General features: G+C 41.0%; 1 protein-coding gene across 1 annotated transcript in view; it reads right to left on the bottom strand.

Annotated features, from left to right (window-relative positions):
- Positions 1 to 239: 239 nt before the first annotated feature.
- Positions 240 to 25,921, bottom strand: part of LOC111268872 (O-acyltransferase like protein) — a 96,548-nt gene continuing 70,866 nt past the window's right edge. Inside the window, exons 5-14 of the mRNA XM_022848075.2 lie at positions 24,250 to 24,368; positions 19,702 to 19,975; positions 19,097 to 19,346; positions 18,802 to 18,881; positions 17,909 to 18,031; positions 16,082 to 16,296; positions 14,774 to 15,027; positions 7,661 to 7,927; positions 1,084 to 1,237; positions 240 to 866 (exon numbers count right to left, since the gene is read on the bottom strand). Of these exons, the coding sequence (XP_022703810.1) occupies positions 1,202 to 1,237; positions 7,661 to 7,927; positions 14,774 to 15,027; positions 16,082 to 16,296; positions 17,909 to 18,031; positions 18,802 to 18,881; positions 19,097 to 19,346; positions 19,702 to 19,975; positions 24,250 to 24,368 (1,618 nt within the window). The 3' untranslated portion in view covers positions 240 to 866; positions 1,084 to 1,201. The remainder of the gene's footprint in view (positions 867 to 1,083; positions 1,238 to 7,660; positions 7,928 to 14,773; positions 15,028 to 16,081; positions 16,297 to 17,908; positions 18,032 to 18,801; positions 18,882 to 19,096; positions 19,347 to 19,701; positions 19,976 to 24,249; positions 24,369 to 25,921) is intronic.

Below are 25,921 nucleotides of genomic sequence, written 5' to 3'. Positions count from 1 at the left end.
TTTAGGACACGACAATTTATTACGTTGAAAGGACTACACGCAACTTTTCCCTCATGAGATTACCAAAAACAGACATTCGGTATGGGATCAGTCGTACTTACTTTGTTGCTCCTACAACAACTGATAAAATCTTTTATCTATTAATAGATAATTGTTAGATTACTATTATTAAAACGTAAGATTACTGGAAATAGCTTCAGATTTACGCATGAACATTTTTAAATGAAGATAAGCGATCATGACAACGTTCTAAGAAATTTATTTCTCAATCACTTAGCAATAGCACGTGACGCTAGAAATAAAAATGCACTTCATAAATTTTTTGTTATATATTATGAGTAAGTGTATACGGCATAGTAAATATATTCTTGGCACACGGTGATAATTTTTCGATGAGCGCTTTTTGCAATATTTTTTTTCTTGTAACAAAAGCAACATTAGTTATTTTCGCAAGCGGTGGATCATTTTAAAGGCACATTTATTATTAATATATCATATTATAAGCAGCAGTGCCGGATTCGTTTACAACGTTTACTAACGGTTAAAAGGCCGGCTTACTTTTTCTGCACATCTTTTAAAATTGCTGTTACTTATTAAGTACTCCACTTCTGTAGATCCTTATCTAGGCCGCAGAGAGAAAAGCTCTATAGACCTGTGTATCGTTGTATTCCTATGGTACGTCGCTACGTCCGGCAAAAATTGCTTTTTGTTTCGGTTAACTTCCAATCGAACCCTGAAGCTACAGCTTAATATCTTCTAAGATATTCATGTTTTAACTCGACCCGCTAATGGTGTAATCTTATCTTGTATTTGATGCCTGGTTCTCGTTTACTTCTCCTTTGCTGTACCTCCCGCCTTGCGAACTCCTTGGAAATGAAGATGTTTATTTATAAGTGAGTTAGTGATTAGTAAGTAATACAGTGATGCGATACAAAGGTATAATTGTTCAACTAAGTATGTTAGGGGTTAATGAATTTAAGCTTAGTAAAATATAGAACGTATCAATCAATATTTTGTTCGGTTTTCTTAATGTTAGACATTCGCTTATAGCCTTGAATAAGCCACTGAAAAAAGAATACCAACTAGGACAGCTCGGTCTTTTGACTTGGACCAAGGAGGTGAAACTTCGAGTGGCATTCACGGCGATGGCCTCACCGATCACTCATAGTCCAACTGCTGTGCGAATTCAAAGCGGATGTTCTCATAACTGCTGATCTTTTCTCAATAGGCGCTCGTTCTTTAAACAAAAAAGGCAAAGACTTCATTAATATTAGAAAATAAGTAAGTCCAAACAGGTGGAACAATCCCGCATCTATCAGGGATAAGCTTGAAAGCGGTTGTTTAGTCAATATGAGTTTATTAAGCAAACGGGACGACCTCACACAAGCGTTGTGTCATCTTATTCAGCGATTTGCACATACGAAAGTCATCCAGATACATTCGTTTCATATACATATATAGTACTATCACGGAATAGCTATAGGAAAAAGCAAAAAAAAATAGACAAGGCAGAGTCCCTGCACTCTAACAGCATGGTAATAGCAACAAGGAACAGTCAGAAATGCACAAAGTGTACACTCAACGAGTAGAATGGTGCAGGTCATGAGGATGCTGTCCGAGTCGAACGCTAAAATCGCTTGGTCTATTCTCTTTCCATAATTTAAATTATGCTGCTATCTTATCTGGTACCGCCGGCAGTAACAGTAGCAAAAATTGTAGCCGCATTGACAGCACAGCTGCTAAACGGTACCCTTTCCTTTTCTAAAATCCGCAAAGGAAAAGTAGTACTAAAGAGGGAATTGGCGGCGTTGTCGGTCAGATATAGGGGAGAAATAGTAAGCGGACATAATTGTGGGAGTCTCTTATTAGTTAGCATCACTCAAAATGTGGTACGCATTGTGGTACGGCAGCATGAGAGACTCGTCGCTGTCGTTAGCTCCAATTCAGCAAAGCTGCTGTGTAGACGGCCATTGCCCCTATCCGCGTTGCCATCATTGTCACCGCAATAACTGTCACAGCAGCCGCTGTAATTGCTCGAGGAGTCTAACCGGTTACGGGCTTATGGAGAGGGCGACAACCAACTGTGAATGCGGTTTGCCGTTGTATTCTACGACGTTGAACGAAATTAACGATCCAGCCCCGAACGAGGAGGCTAATTACAATTATGACGTGTACTAATAATAATTATAGAGCTCAAGAAAATTACCGCTGAAAGATGACTAACTCCTGAGCCACTCACTTGTTGTCCGTCCTCTTACTGAGCCTTGCTTTGGGCACTAGGCACTTTTTAGGTTAGAGAGCCAGCTATATCCAATGCATCGAAGTTAATGGTAATTATTTGATGATCTTTCACGGCGGCTTCAAAATATCGCTCTATACGTCTAACAAGGTACCGGCGTAGTAGGGTGGACTGAATGGCTGACGTCCGCCGAGATCGCAACGGTGCCTATTTACCATTTTATCTTATTTCTCGAGCATTGACAAAAGCTTGACTACTGACGCACTTATCGCAATGCATGATTTCGCGTCGCCACAATCGTCGTTACGAATCATAACTATATCCATATAACTGCAAGAGTAGTGTTTGTGAGACAGTTCCCTAAAAGTTATGTGGCTAGTCCGAACGCAACAGAGAGGGTGTGTGGACGATGAAAAAGCGGGAGTGGGTGGGATATACCTGTCCGTGATAAGAACACTGCAATGTACCAGCAGCTGCAACGACGGACTTAGGTTGACACTCGATTGAAGAAGCGGCAGGAAAAACAGCAGAGCCACGTTATGGGAGGCCTAGGACTAGCGGCGCGAAGGCTTTAGGGACACATAACATAATAACATAACACAAACTGTGGGCCCCACCCATCAACTTCTTAAACAGCGTTAGCCAACAGAATGCGATGCCCTTTTCAGCCCCTTATTCCTTTCCACTCGTTTCCCCTCCCAAGACCTTTTATGTCCTGTGAGCGAATAGTGAAGAGATGGGCTTGTCAGACAGAAGCAAAAACAACAACAATAGCAGCAGAAGAGACAAGGGCGGACGGAGGAGGGGCAGCAGGATGCTGGTTCAGTAGACTGCGCGTGGTCTTGTAATGGCAAACACTTTCATAGCAGGTGCTGAAGCTGGGCTTACCTTCTGAGTAAAAGAGGAGTAGCTAGAGCTACGCGGAGAAGGGATAGGTGGGGCAAGTCATGAGATTCCTGTGAAAGGCGGGGACTTGTGCGGCTGCGGCACGCCGTGATAACCGCCACCATTTTGGAAAGCCAGAGGTCGGCCTGCCTACTGCTTCTGTTAACTCTGGTCCATTATTGTGCTAGTACTGATGGTGTATGCAAGTAGAAGAAACACTAGCAATAGCGATAGTTGGCTGCACGGTAGATCTTATCGTTGTGGGCGACAACGGCTACCTTTGAGGGATCAAGCATCCAGCAGTTGAATAGACAGATGGAGGGACAGACAGAGGCGAGGAAAAAAGGCGAACAGCAAAGCAAACTAATAAAAAGAGGAGTGATTTGTCGTGCAAAATGGAAAACGCCTGTGCACTGACACTTTTTAGAAAATTGTTACTGCTTATAAAAGTCCTTCTAAGCGCTTTCTCCTTCACTTCTGGGGAGAAATAATGCACCATTACAAGCAGACTAACCCCGAGTAGAACAATGGATATTACCTATGGATGCATTAGTTTCTATATTTCTACAGTAATGTATTCTTGCAGTTTCTACTTCAAACAGGTTTCCTAACCATCATTCACGTAAGTTATTTTTCGTGCGCAACTATATTCGTCGCTTTTTTTACACCTTCGAACATTCTACGAAGCACATGTAGGTTTCAGTATGTATACAGCAAACGTAAATATGATTGAACTGAATCTTCTTCAATGAGCATGAAGGCAAAAATTAAATTTAACAGACATTAGTAAGGCTTTAATGCTAAAGGTGATACAGGCCGAACTTACATTCACAGTAAGTATGTCTCTTTTAGCTGAGCGCCATCACATCGCATCACTCCTCAATGTAGAAGTTGAGAATCGATGGTTTCAACTAAGACCACTAGCAAGTATTATCTGACGTGTGAAATAAGGGGAGGCGTTATCCTGGTGGTTGCGGTCGTTGCGTTTTAGTGCGTTACTATGGAAGGCGTAATTAACAAGCATGCAGCGTTGACAAGAGCTAACGAGGAAAATTATAAATCTAAGGTATTAAAGAAAATAGAAAATAAAATATGAATATTTTCATTAAGGGTAATACTTTTATAATGGCCATGCCGTTTCGTAGATCTGTCGGTAAAGGCCCAGGTAAGCACAGCAAGATCCACTTTGGCTAGACTTCTGATGGGGGCAAGTTCTTGAGGATACATCTAAGAAAATTACTGAAGGTGCATTCGAAAGACATCAGTACATCGAATGTTATTGTTGCACACGGGTACACAATGGTTCGGGGCGAGAGCAAAAGGTCGATAAGAAAATCAAGCGCATTCTTTAGATTATAATACAGAACGCCGCACGTAGTACCGCATGGTTGAGGCCATTTTATATTATGGCGCTTAGCTTCTACGCCGTATGTAAGCCTCTCTACAGCAATAAAACAATAATAAAAAATTAAAAGCTGATACAAAGTGAACATTGATAATGGCGTGACGTTTGGGACATAAACCTCGAAGCAATTAAAACAAATCCTAAGACGCTATTGCGTGTGGTTCTTTTTCCTAGACCTCTAAAGTAAGCCAACATAATGAGTTCAGTTACTCACCAAAGCTCATGCAAAACACTTAAAATAAATATATAGATCTGTGAAAAAAAAAAAAAAAGCGGATAATATTCTTTTTTAATGAAGCTCTGATTGATAACTGATTACGGTACGCCAGATTCCCTAGGCAGTCGTTCAGATGTCTCTCGCATTGTGATTCGGCCAAATACTTCCTTATATCTGATTTTATCGCTATAGCGAAGACTTCGGGCGGTCTATAGCTTTAACGAGCCAATGGCTGTTATCTGTGACGTACTGATCTTCGAATGAGCAACTATTTTAGGCTATAGCAAACCAGCGCATACCGTTTAGCTAACACCTTTCACACCCCGCTCAGTAAAGTAAGAGCGTTTTTTTTTCTCGTGCTATACCTATATATCTAATGAAGCAATTTACATAACACTTAGTAAAATATGGATTTTATTTAATCTTCATCTGTTAACTCACTATCCACCGTATGGCAAAAAGTTCAATAAGGATAGGTTATGCGCGTATCCGTGCGTGCGACCATCCAGACATTTATAAATTTTCTAATTCGAAAAAAAAAGGTGTATTTTTGAAGTGTGCAAGGAACAAATAGGATTCCTTCTACAATCAGTTAATCGTATTGACGCAATTCAAGACGTCAACGGCGTATTCGGAGCGCGTCGTGAGTCTAGCCCTAGCTGAGCATACAATACTTCGTAGAAAATTAGGGCATGGTGGATCAAATACGTCTGCTTATAGTATTTACTATTAACAATAAAGAAAGCGTTTTTCAACAACATTTAGGTGTTGCTAAACCTATAACAACGATCTCTCTAAACAACGTAAATTAGCTGCGCAAAAAATTTCCAATATCTCAGCTGTGTTTAATTAAAATAAAAGTTAAATAAAAACTATTTGTAACGGCGTTCCACATAAGGGAGGGGTATAAACAAAGCAGCAACGGGATAATAGTGCTCATAATTTTGATGTTCACATTCGACTAAAATGAATAACCCTTTTGAACGCCTTATTATTACTCTACATTATATTTAAATACAGAGACTGACTGAAAACCTCTGCCTGTGGGATAGGTAAAGGCAGTCTAACCATACAGGTACTCATTTCTATGAAGATAGTAAGGGAATAGCTTAGCCTTGACCAATCAAACTGTTATTATATATCGCCCTCGGTCTTTTTCAGAACTAGTTTCAAACAATGTTCAACTCCGGACAAAGTCCAAAGTCCGGTCAAAGATAGAAAGTCAACATAATGCTACTTACAATGTACTTACTTTTGTGGAAGCCCCTACTTACTAACCTAAAAAACAGACAGGTGAAGGCTGTCAGCGATAACAAACTCGCTCACGCCATAACATTAATCTTTACACATATCGTTTTGCGGCCAGCGAAACCTCAAACTGCACATGACTACCTTAGTACAAGTGCTAGGGTCGTGTTCATGTCACTATTATACATTATTATAGACTCAGAAAGCAATAACGTCCTGAGATTTTTACAGGTACGCCATTTTTGATTTGCCGTGGTGGAACATGTGGTACGTATTCCGGAACTGCGTCCCCGCAGTGCACGTACGTGTTTTACCATTGTAAAAATGTACAGACCTCCTGACATAATATGTTGAGTATGATTTTTCGCTTGAACTACATATAAAGTAAGTGTTGGCACTTCTACTCGCTGTGTCAGCAAAAAATTTACTCGACCCTTTTGAAAATAGACGGTATGGCACTTCGCAAATCTCAGCTCAGAACAATTTTCTTCAGAATATGGCCTGTAACTTAACAGTTGTCGTGTTCTGTTGCAGAAGAACGAACATTCAACGATTTCTCACAAGTTGCTCTAATAGCCAACAGTCGTCTACTCTGTAATTGCAACGCTAGATTCCAATATCTATGCACCAATCGGTTTCATGGAACCCTTTGAGTGATTCCCTCGAGAGACTAAGAAACCCAGGATGTACAAACAGAAGAAGGCGTAACTTGCACATCAGCTTACCTCATTTGAAGGCTGTAATGTTGAAGCATTCCTTTTTCCAAACATGTAAGTGAGCCGTCTATATAATAAAACAATATAATCTTAAATTGTGTCTTGATTGTGCAGCTGAAGGGATTAAAAACAAATTATCAAGCAATGCTGTTCGGCTACAGGTTTAAGCAGGATTAGGTTGGAGTCGCCCCCAATAGGCGCAAAAGCACTACAGATAGATGTAGGCACCAAAATGACAAGGGTGCTCTAGCATGACAATAGCTAGCGGTAGGCAGGTAGTAGCGGAAAGCTAGCGGATACGAGACGTAGACAAATATTATTTGAGGTCGTTGATGTAACTCCATTCATTGAATGGATCCAAACATCCTCACAATACACAGGGCAATCTTCTGACTACCTAATGATCAACGTGACTAACAATGCACCTATTGTGTCTGAATAGAATAACGTAACAGGTAGATTAATATGCAGCTGCTCTCGGTATTCAGAACGCCTCTAAAAAAATATCGCTTGTTTACGCTGACCCTTGACATTACTTATAAAAGCGTTATATTTTCACACGTATTCTATCTGTCTCTCGAGGCGAGAACAGAATGACTGAGGAGTTTGTAGAAAGGGCATCGATCTCGACGAGGGGGACAGAGGCACAGTTCACATACTGGGGCTGATGGATGTGGTTTGTGGTGTGATTGGGTAAATGGAGGGGCTATATGCTGCCGCCCAAAATACATAGACAGTGCACGCCAATAGATTTAGAGAAGTGAACTGGATCTGTGATTTGCCATAAACAAGTACATTGAACAATAAATCTACGTTCTGATTTACTCATAGTCACGCCACAAACACTACAAGGGATGCACATAAAAGGAGTAGGAATAACTTATTGTTCCTGCCATTAATGGAATCAAGAAAAACAATTAAGCGCTGGCCAGCCGGTCTTGTAGTCATACTTGTTCGTTCTTGTCATCCGTCACCTCAAGCGCATAGTCGATGGGTTGTTTCTTCAACGATTGTGGACTACTTTCAACCGAATATTGACGTTTTCCAGATTCTTCGTCGTAGCGCGAAGCATTGTCCTCTGATGACCCGTTATTGCGGGGTCCTGTCATCAAAGTGTAAACATATCCTTCAAGAGCCTCGAATGGCCTCACGAGAAGGATGTGTAGAATGATGGAGACCATTATCGAAGCGAAAAAGTTCCAGAAGATCTCAATTATCTGAAATGAGAGATGTAATGCAGGCGTTTAGTAGGTAACACTGCATCAATGTAAAGATACTTGCAGTATGACCCGGTAATCGCCGCAACGATATTTACAAGTTATCTCTTGCTTTCTTTTTCCCTTCAATCAGGTAGTGGTAGCTGTCCCTTATATTTTTCAGTTACCATTACATTCATCACATATCAGATGAAAGTCGATCAACTGATACAAAGATATTGTTTTAAGCTTGTCCAAGTTTGCGGTGGAACTTTGCTAAGAAAGTGCAATTAACCCGCTGCCATCTTTCTGTTTATACCATAACGCTGTTATTGTAGGATCTCTGTGGTTTCTGAATGAAAATGTGGCCTATCCTAACAATGAAGCTGAATTAACAACGTGAAGGGAGTTCCGCAAAAAATATGGGGACAGATGGTTCAAGATCAAGGATGCATTCAAGTTTTCTATTCAAATTGTCTCAGTTTTTGCTGGATAACTAAAGATTTACGTGGTCTGCAATTGAAGATGAACTTCTTCTATTCACTAGTTTTGGTCGATTTTTTTCGAATTTTCCTAGCTATTGGCAGGAAAAGCCCGCGTCAGTCGCTTTATCAGCCGACAGCAACCAGCACATAGTGCACGATTCCTTTCCTATTCCACCTCAACACACTACATTGCCTTTTTTGGCGCCAGCATGGGCTTTGCCACAAACTATGGAGGTAATTTTTTTTTTCGTTCACACATTGTTGTCGTACGTGATCGACGTCTCATCAGCCATGTTAAAAATGATTTCATCGTATGTCTGAAGTATTTCCCCAGATGAAAGCATGATCGAGTTGCGTTAATTCGTACGACACCCACCAAGCGTTGTTTTGTGGCTAGCTTCTCTTAAATAGTTCAAAACTCGATGTTTGGTCTCTTTGTCGTAACGAGATATTTCGTTCATATTCAAGGCGCTCTGTTTAAATCTAAATAAAAATATTCCATTTTAGCGCATCTACCGCTATCGAATCGCAGCTTTTAAATGACACCAACGCTAACCCTACCTGTAATATCTGCTTTTAAAGCCATCTAGAAAGCCAGTTAATATATTGATAATGATCCTGCTGTTTCCATTAATTGTCCCCGTTACTGTTGTCGCTGTCGCTACATATTCAATTAATTAGCACTGCCACCGCCGAGTTGCTCGTAATTACCCCTTGAGCACAGACCCCTCGAGCAAGTAAAAGAGAGCTCGCTGCTGTACCTAAAGAAAACAAAACAGTTCAGTAAATTAAGGTAATAGATTAAAGCTCAAGCTAAAGGTTACTATTGCTAATAGCTGGCTGTATTTATATAGTCACGATGCGGCATCCTGAACATACTATACCACCATCACAACTGCCGCATTTTGCACGCAGTATTAAGTACTTCAGTAATTAGTGATGGTTTGTTCTTATCTATCGGCAGCGGCAGCGCCCGTTCGCATGCTTCAACAGGCGAGACACACAAGACGGACGTCGTTCGCAAACATACATACTCGTACGCAGCAGACAACGTACATCGCTCAGGTTAAGATTACGCGGAAGCGACTGTGGACCAAACTGCGCCCGGACCCGGTTCTGGACCCGTGGATAACTGTTGCCGATAGTAAGAGGATGTGATTTCGAAACACGAAGCTTTCGCGTTTAACCGATTGGAGTACAGCACGACTTTTGAGAACCTGAAAGAACCCCAGCTTCATTGTTTTGCTTCGTATTAAGGACAAAGTGATTTGGCGATAGAGGAAGTGGGGAGGGGGAAGGTGGGTCTTAGGGTAATGAAGATAGAAGAAAAAGGAAAGGGAGGGGATGCCATATTTATCTGCTTGTCTCAGAAAGGATACAGCTTCTTGCTGCTTTACCGGTTGGTACAAAAATATAAAAGGGAGTAGCATGTGACCTGGCTCAGGGCGATTCGTAGAGAACAGACAAGAAAAGATATCTCTCCAAAAGCAAGAGGAAATTAATAACGACTTCTATAAGGTAGGTGATAGCCGTACGAGTAGCCACAGCGGTTGTGGAGAGACAGACCTGGTACGGCAGGCACAACGAGCCCTAGCAGCGTCGCACATACTCGCTTATTTATTTTCCCCCCGTCGCGGCTGACAAACAGTATTCCAAGAGCAACTCAGAGAGCTAATTTTCCGAAACAAACTTCGGTACACCTTGAAACAGGCTAGTTTCATCCATAGAACAAAAGTTGCTGAAGGCATAGCAACCACCAAAAAATTGACATAATTCTCTCTGACGAAAATGGCAACAAGGTCTAAATTTCAATTGAAAACAATTTAAAGCAAATTTGGTCCTTTGTTTATACAGATATTCATAAAGCATCGTCGCGTCTGCCTTTGGCTACAAAACCACATGCATAAACGACCATATGAACACTGAAAATAGTAATGAAGATGTGCGTATTATTGTAATACAAGCTATAAGAATAGAGTCAAATTAAAACCTAAAAAAAAAAGGCTGTCAATGGATCACAGGGATAAATTTTGATTCAACTGAAGAGCAACGAATAGCGATAATTGGAGGAATTAGACCTTAATATTGGCCAGTATATTACAGCTTTTCAGATCATAGCCATTAGGCTATTGATAAGACTAGAATTATACTTGACAATTCGAAAAATCAAGAAGACCGCAGCAGAAACAAAAACCACTATAATGCACCTATTAGGGACGGGATCTGGGTCATCGTTTTGATCCCACGCAAAACGGAAAAAGATGTTTCCTGGATAAAAATTAGTGGGTACTTTTTTTTCTGCAAAATCTGGAAGAATCCCTCTACGGTCGGTTCGAGGAACGCAATCAACCCAGCAAATCGCTAGCCTACACACGTATACGGGTCTTACATTTCATTCTCGCACCCGCACTCAGACAACCACTTACAGTGTACAGGGTGCGTGTTGAGAATCTGATCTGAGAAGTTGCCAGGCCGGCAGGATAACGGCCGCAACTGTAACCGAGAAGGCGGGGAACGGTTGGCTTTCCAATGCGAGAGCTCGTGATGTTGGCGCGATAGTATAAGACTTCGAAGGAAGGTGAGGATCTAGAAGCATTTGCAAGAGATCAAGGGTACCGATGCGAAACGGAACTAGCACCGGCACCAGACGATGGCCGCTAAGTAAACCTTTCCGGGGCAGTTCGACAAAAAAGATGGCACTTTCAGAAAACACCTGATTTTGCTGCTTCACCGGTCGGTCGACCGGTGAATAACAAAATCCGCTAACAGCTTCGGCATATGAGGCTGTGCTACCACTGCTGCTTCAGCTCTTGCTACCGTCACGCCGGAATTCGAGCAGCCTTAGTCCAGCTCCAAACGCAAAGGTCTCAACCTCTCTTGCTAAACAGTAGCAATAATAGCAGCGACATAACGAAACATTATAATGTAGCTTTCCGCAAAGAGAACATCGTGCTGCAGTAGCAGCCGCAGTAATCGCAGCAGCGATCACTATGGTTATCGCGCTTTGGGCAGCAGCAACTGATATAATACAATCAAGAAACTAAAGATATTCATCATCATAATAATAACGGAGTTTGTTGCAGTTCAGTTCCCTTTGCCGGCGCACCGTGGCATCTCACACCGTCCGGTGGGACGGATAATCTAGTGAACGTTTTTCCATCGCTTTCTACAGGAAAAATTGGCGCTAAAGATAGATTCCTTCTGATTTTTCTTCTGTTCTCAAGCGTCTGTCTATTCCTTCTCCCGACGACCAGTGATGTGCACAGCTGGATAACCAAGTGGATGAAAGTCAGCGAAGAACAACGCCTTAATGTACATTTCCCTTCGTCAGTCGTTTCCGGCGCCGCTGACGGCGACGTTTTCTTTCTCAGTTCTGCGCTCAAGCTTCCATTTCTTTATCAATAAGGTTAGGAGCACTGCTATTGGTGGTTGATGCTATTTGGTCCTCTACTCGATGCATGCACTCGGTGTCTAATGGGATACTTCACACTGCTTCAACAAACTAATAGATTGCAAACGAATAAATGTAAACAAGATGATACAGCCAACTATTCGCACTAGCCACCCTCGGTGCTTAATAGCAACTAGAGCCCAAAATAGATAAAGCACAGCCTGTGTACGAATATTACAGACCAATATGCGGAACGATTCATCTGGTTCGGAATTTTTCTTACGATTTCTCTCTGCAACTGTACTAAAAATAAAAACAGTTACTTTTTTGAATTTGTTCACCTGTGATAAAAACATCAGTCCTAATGGTCACGTTTCTTTAACAATATTTTTACCGTTTCAATTCAGGACCTCAGCAACTTTTTTTTTTCATTTTCAAAATATTCCTTCTCTGATCCGCAATTAATTTTCTTAGTAGCAACTATGCATAACCCTGCTGAAGTATTGCCTCAATAAATCCCGAAGTCTAAAAAGTGCACCAAGGTGCGGAAGCCCGTAAAGAGACTAACCGTTGAATGACCTGATTCGGGATAGATACTCTCCTTCCGCTGTTCGCATCAAATAGTCGGGATCATCATAAATGGCTTTTCTGCGACGCTTTTGGTAATTATTGACCTACTTTGACCTAAGCCGTACCGAGAATATTTCGTTTCGGATTGGTTTTCGAATGCAGAAAAACTGGAAACGATATGGTCCGTCGATTTCGGACGAAAGAGAAAGTTCTTAATTTCAATCCGGTTTACCCAGTGCAACGGGATTCGATAAAAGCAAACCTTTGTTTATCACCAATTTGTGCTATTGTTCTAGGAAAAGACTGGCGTTCTACAATGATCGTGAGTAGCGGGTAAACTGCGAGCAAACTTAGCCGGGGCCGCTAATAGTATAACAGTACTGAGATTTACATCAAACGGACCTGCACTAGTGTCATATAGTCACTTTAGAGTGGTGTTATTTATGAGCTGCGGTGGTGAAAAATGAGCTAATCATGAGATACTGCTAAACTGCTAGTTTATACTAGCTACTAATCACTTCCTGGACTTTGGTCGTTTATGCGCTATATGGGTATTCAGCGTATCGCTTAACTGCACGCTACATGTGTGAGAGCTTTCTACCTTCACACATTTGAAGTGGTGATATCCCATGTTAGCAGAGTCCTCAAGCATGCAGGGTGTATGTCAGTCAGGTCGGAAACATCGATGACGGGAAACCTTAACGGACCAGTTCATGTTTTCCGTCTTTAAACTGCAACTCTAACTATTGGCTAATGTATCTAGAACTTCTGTTTGCCTCTGTCCAGGCTAGTTTAGAGTGTCGCTAGCTAAGAAGGTAAGGTGCGGGCAAAATGGCGTGGAAGAAACATACGCTACGACGAGCACCTCTTGTAGTCTCTGAAGCAACCATATCGGTTTTCTTCAACATGCTACGTTGAATACTGCCTGCTCTCCTGACTCCGCTTGCTGGCAGACTGCCTAGCTACTATTGATGCTGTTGCAGAGCTTGCACTGCTCTTTAGCGTAGCCTACAGCGGTCCCTCCAGCTATCCCTCTCTCGCCGAGGCTGCTGCCGAGCTGTTCCAAAAGATACAAAGTGGTGGATATGGGCATGGCAAATCATTCTTTTGCAATTCTTTATTCCTCCCGCGCTGCTGTCTCGGCTGCAGTACGCTGCCCGTCATGGCTTTTGTTGGCCGACTAGTGAAGAAAGGGAGGCAAACATGGGGTAAGAAAGAAAGGATGTCGAGGCTCGGTCTTTCTCTTTCCCGTACAAGGAAAGCACCGAACAGAAAACGAAAAAAAAAAAGGAGAAGACTGGGGAAGAATAGAAGAAGTAATTCAGAGGCAACACACGCTTTCTCCCTGGCAATCTTCACAGGAGCCAGTTCGCTCGCTTGCCCTTGCGCTAAGACTTCCCTTTGACTTTTGCGTCTTCGACCGCTTATTGGGCCAGGCAGCCTCAATTGAGTTGCGTTGCAAACTTGCGTCTTTCACGTTCAGGCCAAACCCCCTTGACAATTGCGACCCTGGTTGGTTCAGACTTGCTTGGTATTCAAGCCTTTCTGCGAATGCCAGTCTTGAATTGCTTGCTGGTCGTTTTCTTATTACCAGTTTCACTCATGGATTTAACCAGATTACGACTTTTCCACGTTTCCACGGCCAGTTTTAATGAATCACTTACGACAGAAACAAGTTTTGAATGACGGAGAACATACTATACTCTTTCACGTATTTAATAAAGGCGTTTCCGCGCTATCCTATGACGGAGAAGGCGCTATTTTACTTTTGCCCGCTCGCCTAATATTTTCTGTCTGGAACGGACAACGCTTTCCCTGTATCATGCCGCCTACCTGTAACAGCTGCTCAACGGAAGAGGGTTGTATGGCCTGACAAAAATTAGTTGTAGCTAATAGGAACTTCGATGAGATTATTGTTCATCCAGCAGTTTGGTGCTGTTGTTCATAGATAATTCACTTTGTTTTAGCCAGGCGCCATTTCTCAAATAGCATCGATTTTGCATAGGTCGAAGGCGGTATTAGGGTCTAATTGTTACAATACGATAGGCCGATTGTTTAGCGAGTTGCATCACATAAACAGTTCATATAAGGTAAGCGCTATAGCTACTAGAATCGAATGAAAGAGCTATCGTTAGAAACCATTATCCCGCTGGAGGCTCAACTTAGCAAAAAGAAAACTTCGAGCTCAACGACCATGAACAACAGAAGGATAGAGGAGCGCATCTAAGACCATGTCCAGCTAAAACCAATCGTGCCTGACAGATGTCGACGACATGTTCAAAGAGGTTCAAAAAACGAAATTCAATATTACGACAGAACAAACAAATTGCCATAGAATAATAAACACGACTTCATAGACGCACGCAGTCCTAGGCGCAAATATTATATTATGTGCAAGGGAAAACAAAGCGGAACGCTTACCAATTGTTTTTTGGTGTAATATTGAGGTGCTCGCAGTGTACCGTTGTTGTAAAAGATGACAAACGGATTGATTAGGTAGATCAACAGCCAGATCCGGCCAACGGAAATGAAGCCAGGCCATGAGAGTAGCATGTTGAAGACGCCGCCTTTACCGGCATGGCACATCATAATCAGAAGACTGGTGACCAGGGCAAATACCACCCGATGAAGTGCGTCGTAGAAAGCGGACGCTATTGGCGAAGGCGAAGATGAGCCTGAAACCCGACAGAGAGGGACGAAAGGAAAAAACGGGCCAATCATTTGTTAGTTGTAGTACTGGTGGCTATAATCAGCTTCAGGAGCACACATAGAGTCTATCAGATCGGTTGCTCGGTTTGTCGGTTAATGAAACAGAGTCTTACTACGTTACCGCTGTGACGACGCTGGCAGCTTATAGTATGACAATGAAAAAAGCTTCTCGGCCTTCCGAAACCTATTACATCGATAGTAAAGAGGCTAAAAGAACTATTACGAGTACAATGAAGGGACAATAAGTCGAAAAAAAAATCGGCGAATCGGGAGTAAAATTGTAGAAATTGGAGGCATGTATATAGGGCAAACAATCAAGACTAATTATTTACTCTCAGAGAAGGTATCCGTTCTGAATAACACCACTGTGTCTGTGGGTATATTGGGTATTTAAACGGTCGGGGCGGCTAAACGTGGTTGTTATTTTTTCTTCACTTTTTTAAGGGAGCCATAAGAGCGACTGTTAGAAAATTCCCTTAAAACCTCTATCTTATCATAGTGGTATAGTGTTTTTTGGATACTCGAAATGCATCCACCTGATTCTGAATGCCAGTGATTCTGATACCTATCTCTTTTATGTGCTGGATCCTATATCCAAAAATACGGTAATCCATTATTTCTATTGTCATAGTGATATACAGTGGATGTATTTTATTCTTATTTATTTATTATGTTATTTAGATAACTATTGTTAATAGCTGATAACTGAGTATAACTTAATCTTCACATTCGTTAGGATTCGGGATTTCATTCGTTATAATATTATTATATGCGTGTTATGTCCAAAGACACAAATCTCCCGAATACATAGAAGCTCTAAGCAATTTCTGTGGTTACAGCAGAATCCAAATACGTCCTGCACGAGTAAAATCTTTAGGCTCAAATTCGATGTGGCTGATGGCCACACGATACCGCCGATTTCGTCTCTCGCAGTGCATGAGAATGTATAGCTACCACTTGAATCTGCACGCAAACATGTTCACGCATCGTACCGCAAACTTGAAACTCAAAGAAACCAACCTTTGTTCCAGCCGAACGTAGCGTTTACTGTTACTCCAGTAGCGGCGAGAATCATCAACCACATAAATGTCGTCTTCAGGCGGTTCATCTTAGCAAAAGTCTTCTTTCGGTTGATCTTCTGAGTGAAGATAAACCCAACGATCAACCCTATTAAGAAAGGTCCTCCGCGGGAGTAGAGCTGCATTCCAACATGCGTCATATATGCGTTTCGAGAGCTGTCAAGACGGGTAAATTCAGCGAAACATGAGGAAACTTTACATCTTAGTAACGTGTGATTTAAGCTAAAGTCACATAAAATAACACATCTCTTAAGCCCAAACGTCCATAGAGGACGATCAGATTAAAGAGCGTGGTTGCCGCTAATACTCAGCGCGACAACTATTGGATGATATAACTAGACATCATCGTTCTCTTTATTTCCTTCAGTCCATTTATTTAGGTCTAATGCATCTGGGGTATGATGCTACACAATTGGTTATCTTTACTTACTGAACTTTATTACTGAACACATGTTTCCTTCGTCTGGACAGATGAATTGAACACGTTGGATGCAAGTTAACTCGTATATATTTCTAACAAGCCTCGCAGAAAAGGTTTCAGTTAAATAAAACCAACTGCTAAGTGCTATATTCTCCTAGATTCCCTGTATTCTATAAAAACCAACCCTCAAACAAAGCTGATTCTTAGTTAACTAATAACCCTAGAAGTACACCCATCGGAATGACGGCGTGTACATGGATAAAAAAGCTGAGCAGTCGTAATAATATCTAGTTTGCACAATACACCTTATAGCTACCTCGACCACAGGAAAGAACTAGTTGTCAGCTTTTCTTGGTGAGTAGCTCAATTTACTTCTCAATAACATATATCGAGTCAACAATTGTCAATATTTTTGTTGCCGATGCTATAAAGAGATTCAAGTTTTTTTTGCGGCTAACTTCTGTCAAAACTCCATACGTGAAAACATACTGAGAGTTATTCGTTTGAATTTATCCCTTGTTCGATTAGGATTTGGCGTTGCGTATTGAATATGATGCAATCACTGTTTGCTCAAATTTCTGTGAAATTTGCGAAGCTACTATCACTGTTACCTCAAAAGGGCGTCCTGCGTACGCCTGAACTTTGCTCGCGTTTAGGCGCTGATGTTTGCGTGTCGCAGAGATAGGCTATGGTGCTCCACATATACGCGATAAGAATCCGGATGTTCCTTAACCCTTTTATTCAGTTAATGGAGAGTTTTAAATTTCTACGACCTTCCAGTCATGGACGAAGTAGAGCAACCATTAGGAAATTTCTGCAATTTTTTTTCGGAGACACTGAACTAGTCAGCACTCTCACCTAACCGACCGTCTGTTACAGCTACGCCGCATCAATGGGCATTCGCGACTATCTTTCCGCTATACTTTTTCCTCAGGAAGTTTTCGCTCGGGCGAACACAGTAAACAGCACAGGTGTTGGCGGCCATATTGAATTGCACTGTAAGTAAGACGACCGTAAGGAGAAACGATAGAGGTACAATTTCCCTACGGAGAAACTGCTCTCTTTTTTAAAATTACGGAGACAAGGAAGGCAAGCGAGCGAAGAGACGACGGTACCATATAGGGGGTTTACCAGCTGAGCAGCCGACTGTGACGGGTGGTTTTTCCTTCACGGGTTCCGCGATCAGTATGGCTGCCTCAACCAATACTGGCTAGCTTCTCGCAGAAGAATACACCTTGCTATCTGCATAGATATATACATTGACATATATGTCTTTGCCTCAAGACTACACTGCATTTGTCGTGTGCTTTCTATAAATTTATACGGATACTCATAGATAAAACTTACCCCTGTCGGTACTCTCGGAGCAATGTAGTTGGGCCGAGGTCATTGGCGTAGTTAATGATGAAATCAACAATCATTGTAACAAGAACAAGGACCCCCAAAGCGAAGTGCGTAAGGTCTTCAGCCCTGATAAAAATTGAAAGCGTTAAATTGTACACGGTTAACTGCTATGATAGGTTTATAGTGTTTTACTCAGTCTAGGTATCTTCGACTTTTTTTTTTACTTGGATCAGCTAATTGCCTTATTTTTGTTTTGTTACCCATGGCTTAATATCGTCCTTTAGAACTTGCTTCTTCTGACCTAGCTAATAGGTACTATGCTGCTAATAACCAATGTTCGCATTATGATACTGCCGTTCCGTGGTCTTAAGTAGAGACAGAACACAAAATGTGGAGGACGGCTTTTTCAGTACAGAAAAAAATCGTTTGTTCAGTCCTCAGACAAATTAACAAACGATGGATGCGTCATGATAAGAATGTAGTATTTGTATGATTCCATACGCCTGCCTCCAGCCCCTTTCAACGGAAGAAAAAAGTTCTAAGGTGAATTTTTGCCAGCTGAAAGGCCCAAAGCGATACTAAGTGGTTGACATGCTGAAGGGTTTATTGCGATATTAAATAAAAGAAAGCAGGCCCTTTCTTTTGAGTTAGACGTCCGTTCTATTTTATAGTCGGAACTTTCAAATAATAGACTGCTGCCTTTGTTCTCGGAGACTTATTCTAGCAATTCGAAGATAACTTACTATCCTAGAAGCAAGCAATACCGAGACAAAGGAATGACAAAATATTGACATGGTAGATAGTAAAGTAGACTGAATACAAAATCGGTCAACGGCACTGCTTTACTGCTGCACGTAGCGACTAAAAGAGAACAAACCATCACTACCACCAGTTACCTTTTCCAGAAGAAGTTAGCGATTACAGCAAGAAGTAAACCCTGCATCAGCATAGCCAAGAGCCATGCATGAGGGATGCACTGCAATTGCAATAAGAGATGCAAAATTTATTGTTATATCGTATATTTTATTTCCGGAGAGTAATAAAGTAGAAGCTATTTAGCGGCGCTCCTATCATGCAGTTCCCTGTCCGATTGCTTTTTGTTTTGTCAATATGTTCCTCAGTAATAATAAAGCGTAATGTCTGCTATATGTGAGAAGAATATACAGTACAGATTCAAAAGGGCGCGCAAACCTGTTCTTCGACCCGTACGAAGTTATTAACGAGTAGAACATTGGTCCACCAGTTGGTATCGCATTTTGCTAGGTAGCGTGTACTCTCAATGTCCCACGTGGGACCCGTCCCGAGGCCTGCGAAGCACTTGGCCAGGAACCATAACAAAAGATAGTAACACGGCAGTGTCTTGGTAAGTCGATGAAGTGTGTACTTAAGTACATGTTTGGTACCATCGAACTTGGACAGACCGAACGCGAAGAGGACACCGCTACGCATCATAAATAGGAATATAAAATGGCCGTCTATTAATTAAGCCGTCGATAAGCTCCGTGCTAGTATGCTTAATCTGCATCCAGTGATTTTGCATTACTAATTTTTTTCGTGCGCATCTTATATTATAATATACTGAACTAAATTAGGTCTTGACTTTATTGTGTTGGACGAGTAACTTTATCTGTGTACGCGGTACCCTAAATTGTCATAATTCATTTAGTAAGCAAACGTGCCTTAGTTCATACGATACCCCTAGATTTAAGCGAGCGTAACTCATAGCCTGGGTAAATAAAAAAGCTCACTATCATTTTATATTTAAATGTTCGGGCCAAAGAGTAGTAGAAACGTACGCGGTGACGCATAGGGAGTCTACAGCAAGATCCTTGTTTAAAATGAATTGAGTTGACATGGTCTCGAGCGCCTTTCGCATTTCTTTTAGGTTGGTTGTCATGTTACCTGCCCTCAGCTGGCCAGTATTACCCATAATGAGCCAAAACAGCGAGAAAAACTTCACTCCATTGATACATTTGATCGTATCTGGCGAAACGCGGCTATCCAGAAGCTTACGAAGTGAAACGACTGCGGAGCAATTGCGTAACATGTGGACAATATTACCGGTGTTTTCTGGAATACAGGTCAATTAACGCTTAACGTTAATGGACGCTTAATAAAAGCCTTGATTCATTCCTGTTTAGTTATAACCGTCCGACAAACCACTCGCTTCTCTATTGTTCTATATAGTATATTCTTATACTATGCAGTAACAATACCGCGGACGATTAGTATAAGCTAGGTGCAACGCGGCATAAAAACAAACAACCGAAGCGTCTTTCATTTAAGATATGCCGATTTTTTTTTAAGCAACAATCGTTGTTGGGTTGAGTTGGACAGCTGAACTATGATATAAAATGTACCTATATAAAATGTACTTGTATAAAGTGTACTTTATCTATTTCAATGTACGTTTATTAAAGAAAGGGAAATTTCTCAGGAAGTCAGTGTGGTTCAATTTTGGATAATTGCCGAAAATTAAATTAACTTTCACAGGGTTATTTTACGTTTCGAAATAATCTGCACGCAGACTTCTAATATTGAAGCATACAAGTTCCTATATGACTATGGTAATTAAACGTCAATAAATCAATGGCGGCATTAGCAGGTTCACGGGAAAATATAAGACCTCTATTTGAAATCGAACGCAAGCTTCCTTTGTGATCGTCTCTCGGGCAGTAGAACGGTTCGACCCACCTCTGGCATCGCGGGTAACAGGCCACCGTGGTCATGCAGCTTGATTGCCAACGGCTAATTTTGCCAATCATATGTTGATATTAAAAAATCATATATCATGGAATGCATTCAAACATCAGTACATAAATGCTACGTGGATTGATGGCGCCTTGTTGTATCCTCAAGCCCACGTAAAAAGGCATATGGGTCATGCACAGATATGTATGTGTTCGATATATTGCGTACGTTTAATCGAATGTTTATATCTAATTTATCATAAAAATACGATCGAACTAGACAGCATCGGAACTGACGGTGGCAAAGAAAAATTGAGTCTAATTGAAAAATATAATGATAAATGGAAATTTTGCTTAACAAAACAAATAGATACGTTGATGTATGTCAGGTAAACCAGCTACCCCTTCTTCGCTACAAGATTCGCTTCCACTTTATTCCAATGGATTGAATGATACCTAATAATTCATTGACCACAATTGTATGCATAGATGCATATAGCACCATATGAATGAGGCAGATTCAGAGGACTAGCCAGCAAAGGCGCACATCTCTCCTAAGCTAACGTATTTCTTAGTAGAATGGTCAATCCTTTATACGCAATACTTATGCTTATAAAAGCGTATATTTTAAAAGGTAACACTTCTGAATGGTATCAGAATGGTTTTGGCTATGCGAAGGAGGTTCTGCAGTCTCATTTGTTTCAAATTATAGTCTAGGGTTTATTATCGAAGTGGCGACTGGCGTCAGCCGGCAGTACGGCGTAGAAATTTTAACTTCCAGATGGAACCGACAAGGCAACAGCGTTTACAGCTTTAACGAGAGATGAAAGCAACTATGTACTGAGAAAAAGTTTTAACATAGCAGGGTTTCCACCATCGTACAAAGGCTCGAAAATTACTTGTGATTGCTCTTACAAATATCTAGAACCACTCCCCGCTCGGTGATCTTCGACAGCATTGAAACGCTGCTAATGAAATAGGCATATTATGTAGAAACGGCAAATTATAATAATAACAACTATAACGACAGTAGATTGACTCGCCGATTTGGTCCCATGCCCTGTGGCCTTTAGTGGAACTACTTTATATATTTAATATTATACCCAGTCTAAAGGAGGTAGCAATAGTTGCTCAGCGGCAATTGCCCTGCCCCACTGAAGAGTTGCTTGATCGGTTTGCTGAATAGTATCTGATTCACCTACTTAATATTAATATATAACAATATTCTATTGTAGTTATAAAGTTTGGGTGATTTGTTTTCCCGACGCAGTTGTTGGAAGACGTACAGACGTTGTTGCGATAATTTTTGTCGATAAATTCCGTCCCAACAACCTTGTTGCCGCGCATTATGTGTTGTATTCGTTCCGTTATCTCGTTGCAAATATCAATAACCATATTTCATAAACAATTACTCCATTAGCTTGGTGGGTTTATTAATCGATTCCAAAATGATTGATTTCGCTCACTGTGTCGCAGGAGGATTCCAATTTATCTTTCGGTCAGCTTCGGGGTTATCAAAAAAAGCAGCTCAAACAAATTGTGCTTCAGTTCTATACTCAAAAGTGATCTCCAGCCACACTCGCGGCAGCAGTCTGAGATTTTGTCTAACCTAACCTTATATTCTTCAGCAGTTCCCGTTGGACTCTGTCGCATATCTCCCATCTATCTCCAAGCCGGTAGGCCATATCCATCCAATCAGAGAATGGAAACCATAAATCAGTGATGAAACAACGGAAATGATTTTCCAAATTCTTAAAGGCTGTCGAACAGATCACTAAAAAAGGATCACCTACCCAAGTATGCTTCTAATCGAATATATAAATTATATCTACTGTATCTGTACGCTTGGAGAATAAAAGTTGCGATCATTTACATTTTATCAATAGGGCGAAAATAATCACTTGAGCATTTAATGGCTAAAATGTGAAAATTCCTCCAAATTCAATGTTAGCTTTTGTAAAGCTTTGGAAAATAGTTAAATTATAATTACGTTGGCATTGCATTTTTCTGCGAAAACTAACGCTTAATTCAGGAAACGCTTCCCCGCACTGCTTTCCTAGGATGATATTTTAGCTATCCACGAGAAACGAGCCATGTCCGACCATTTCAAGACGGCTATTGGGGTCGGACAAGCGGGCACAAAGTTTTACTGCCATTCTTTTCACGTTGTGATCCCTAAGAGCTACTGCGTCTGTTTAGCATCGCTTCAAAATGATCGGGCAAGCGGCACAAGATTGGGTCAGTGTTCTTCTCTGCACGGAGTGATGCAGTCCCAGACGCAACGTTCTGCACTCCACCAACAATTTACAGCGCTTCATCTTTGTCATCTGTTGAAAGCGCGCTCCGCGTAGCATACTAAACGTAAAAACGGTTAGGTCTAGAAGGCATAGTACATGTCGCATAGGCTCAGTATGACGCACAGAGCTCCCCGGAAGACTTTCCAGTGCCCGGTAAAGGACAGGCCGATGCCCTACCTTTCAGAGATCTGACCTCGATCGAACGAACCGTATAGCAGGAAAAGTGACGGATAAATAAGTTTGACGGATCCGCGGCTGCGTCGTGCGCCATGAAATTAATTTCATTCAATTTTTATCAGGCTAGATAGATTGCTATATGCGTACGAACGTTGAGATCAAAGGCATTCCTAACATTTTCATTAACAGGGTTAAATAGACAGCTGTTTAGCTTAGAGTGTACATAATAATATGGGACGAATGGTGTTACATTCTGAGAACCGTGAAGAGCCAGAGTGCTGCAGTGGTAGACGTTTGTTTCCACCGCTCAAACTAGATAGACACGAAGTTTAAATTACAGTTCGGTAGTAGTTGACCATGAAATGTAAAAGAAGACGGCGATACTTGGAGAAATATATAGCGTAACATCTGGGTAGAATGCATCAAGATGGTATCAGAAGCGTGAACTGTTAATGGCACAGCTGTGCCACATCCTGTTAACTTTGGCTTAAGGCAATTAGTCGGTTCAACTTAACCCGTTACATAAATAACACTATCGTCTGCCGCACTACTACCTTATCGCCTAACATCACAGAGTCGAATAGCTCCTCCTATCGTTGCGCCGGTATCATTGTATGCAAAATATTTCCTCGAAGTAAGTGGAAAACTTTTTAGCGGCAGCATTGCCTTTTTATTGACAACAGCGAGGGCCGATACTACGATGATCTATACGTATAGGTGGATAAAAAAGTACAGGGTCCTCGAGTTTAAATAAACGGATTTTTGTTCCGAATCCGGTTCTAGAGCTTGGGCTTCAAAAGTGGTATTCAAAGTGGTGGGCACAGTACTTTAAATATTAAAAAAACGCCTGCTGGGAACCTAAATCAAATTAATGGCTACTATTTTTTGGCGTTATTCGGTGAGAGTACATAAAGTTATATGGCGACAGCAGTGAATATTGAAATACGATATCAAGAACAGTTATCTAACGAAGAAAAAGGAAAACAACGAGGTGCAATTACCTATGGAGCTTCACTATATTCGTCGTGTCTTCGTGTAGGACTTTGGGAAAAACCTGACTCTGGCGAGTGCATCCTAAACAAGGCTACGATGTGAGAAAGATATGCAATAGATCGGAACAAAGGTAGGAGAAAAATTTCTTTGGCAAGATATAATTTTAACTCACAAAAACTGCGCATACCGTAGTCAAATGTGTGCTTAACGTCATAGTCTTTCGACTCGCGGTCAATAGTGATGCAGACGTACGTGTCTACGAGAGTACCGATGGCTACCAGGAGAGCCAACATTCCGAAAATGCACCTGTAAAAAAACTTAACCTTATATAATAAATATATATATATATATATATAATGTCAAGTCTATCGAAGAAGAAGGGCGGGGCCAAAATGGACAGGAAACAACGTGAGCATCGCGTTCTAGTTTAATATAATCTATATGAACGGTTGATTGTATATAGTGAAAATACCTCATCGAGAGCTGTTTATATCATATCAGGTAGAATTTGAAGGTTGCATCTAGACTCTCGTAGCTGGTCAATTTTCAGCGGACCAAGTCGAATTTTCAATGTCTCGTTTTTACCTAGACCTATTCCACGGGAAGTCTTCGAATTATATGGACGAAAACTTTTGTCATTAAAATATTTTTTCGTCTAGCTTCTACATGAATTCTTGTTATTTTCGTGTGAATAAAAAACTAATGAACAAAATAGCGCGGATTGAGACAGAGTAACGTAGACAGAACTTGCGGTTTGCTTGGCAATATTTTGATCTTCTATATCATTTTCACGAATGTCTCTTAGCAACCTGTGGGCCTTAGTTTAGTTTCGAAAAACCATCATCGATAAGTGTGCGACGACAAGGAACGTCCGTTCCCTGAGAAAATCGGTTTCGCGTAGAGTGGCAGGAGAAAATCCAGATCCTCCTCAATTCTAACTGAATGGATTAAAATGGATCACTCCTTCTAAACTTAATTAGTTATCTAAAGTTTGTGAGTAAGAAAGAAGCTGCAAAGCTGACACTATCTAAGTAAAAATATTTAGCCACTGCAATAATGCTTATTTTTGTAATCAACGTAAGCATATTTCTTCAGCTTCACTTTTAACCTGTTTACTTTGTTCCAATCGATGGGCAAAAATGGACATTTAGGAACTTTTGCAGGTTCGTGTTGTAGAACATCCATAGTACCTCCGGATTGTTCCCAGAGCTTTCCAACAAATTCAAGGAACTAGAAAAGTGTCGACTATCCCTTCACAGAGTATATGTGCCCATTTAACCAAGTGAATTAGATGCAGCGCATAACAATATTGATTTGTTATTGATACTATTGTATCAGCTTCGGAACAGGGAATAGGTAATGTCCGTATGCAAAGGATGAAATCGAAAAATACAGCGGAGTACTTTGTTTCACAACGTAAATAAATATATAAATTATGTATATGACTCAATCTCATTAGATATGGTTTTTATTTTGTAGCATATAAGCACATAAATTACATATCTTGCTTCAACTACATGCCGTTCTCTTATATTAGAAGTACCCAATGAATGACCCTGCCAGCCCAAACCTCGCCATTTTCTTCGTGAAATATATATTCGTATGTGTGAACTTTTATCGTTACGCGGATCCAACGGTTATAGTAGGTACTAGGTGCATACGGCAGTTTTCCTGAACAAATTTATTAGAGTTTTACGTCCTATGTTGCATTGCTTCAGATATGCCAGTAGGCAAACTACTACTAATAAACGAATCGTAATAATACTGAAGAGCAATGTTTCAATGAACCAGTCCTTTCTAGTACGAAGCTTCTACCAGCCTTGATTTATTTGTCTCAAGATAAACTACTACTAGTACTA

Source organism: Varroa jacobsoni, unplaced genomic scaffold, assembly GCF_002532875.2.
Source record: "Varroa jacobsoni isolate VJ856 unplaced genomic scaffold, vjacob_1.0 scaffold_1327, whole genome shotgun sequence".
Taxonomy (NCBI): domain Eukaryota; kingdom Metazoa; phylum Arthropoda; class Arachnida; order Mesostigmata; family Varroidae; genus Varroa; species Varroa jacobsoni.
This window is presented reverse-complemented; position numbering and strand designations above follow the sequence as displayed.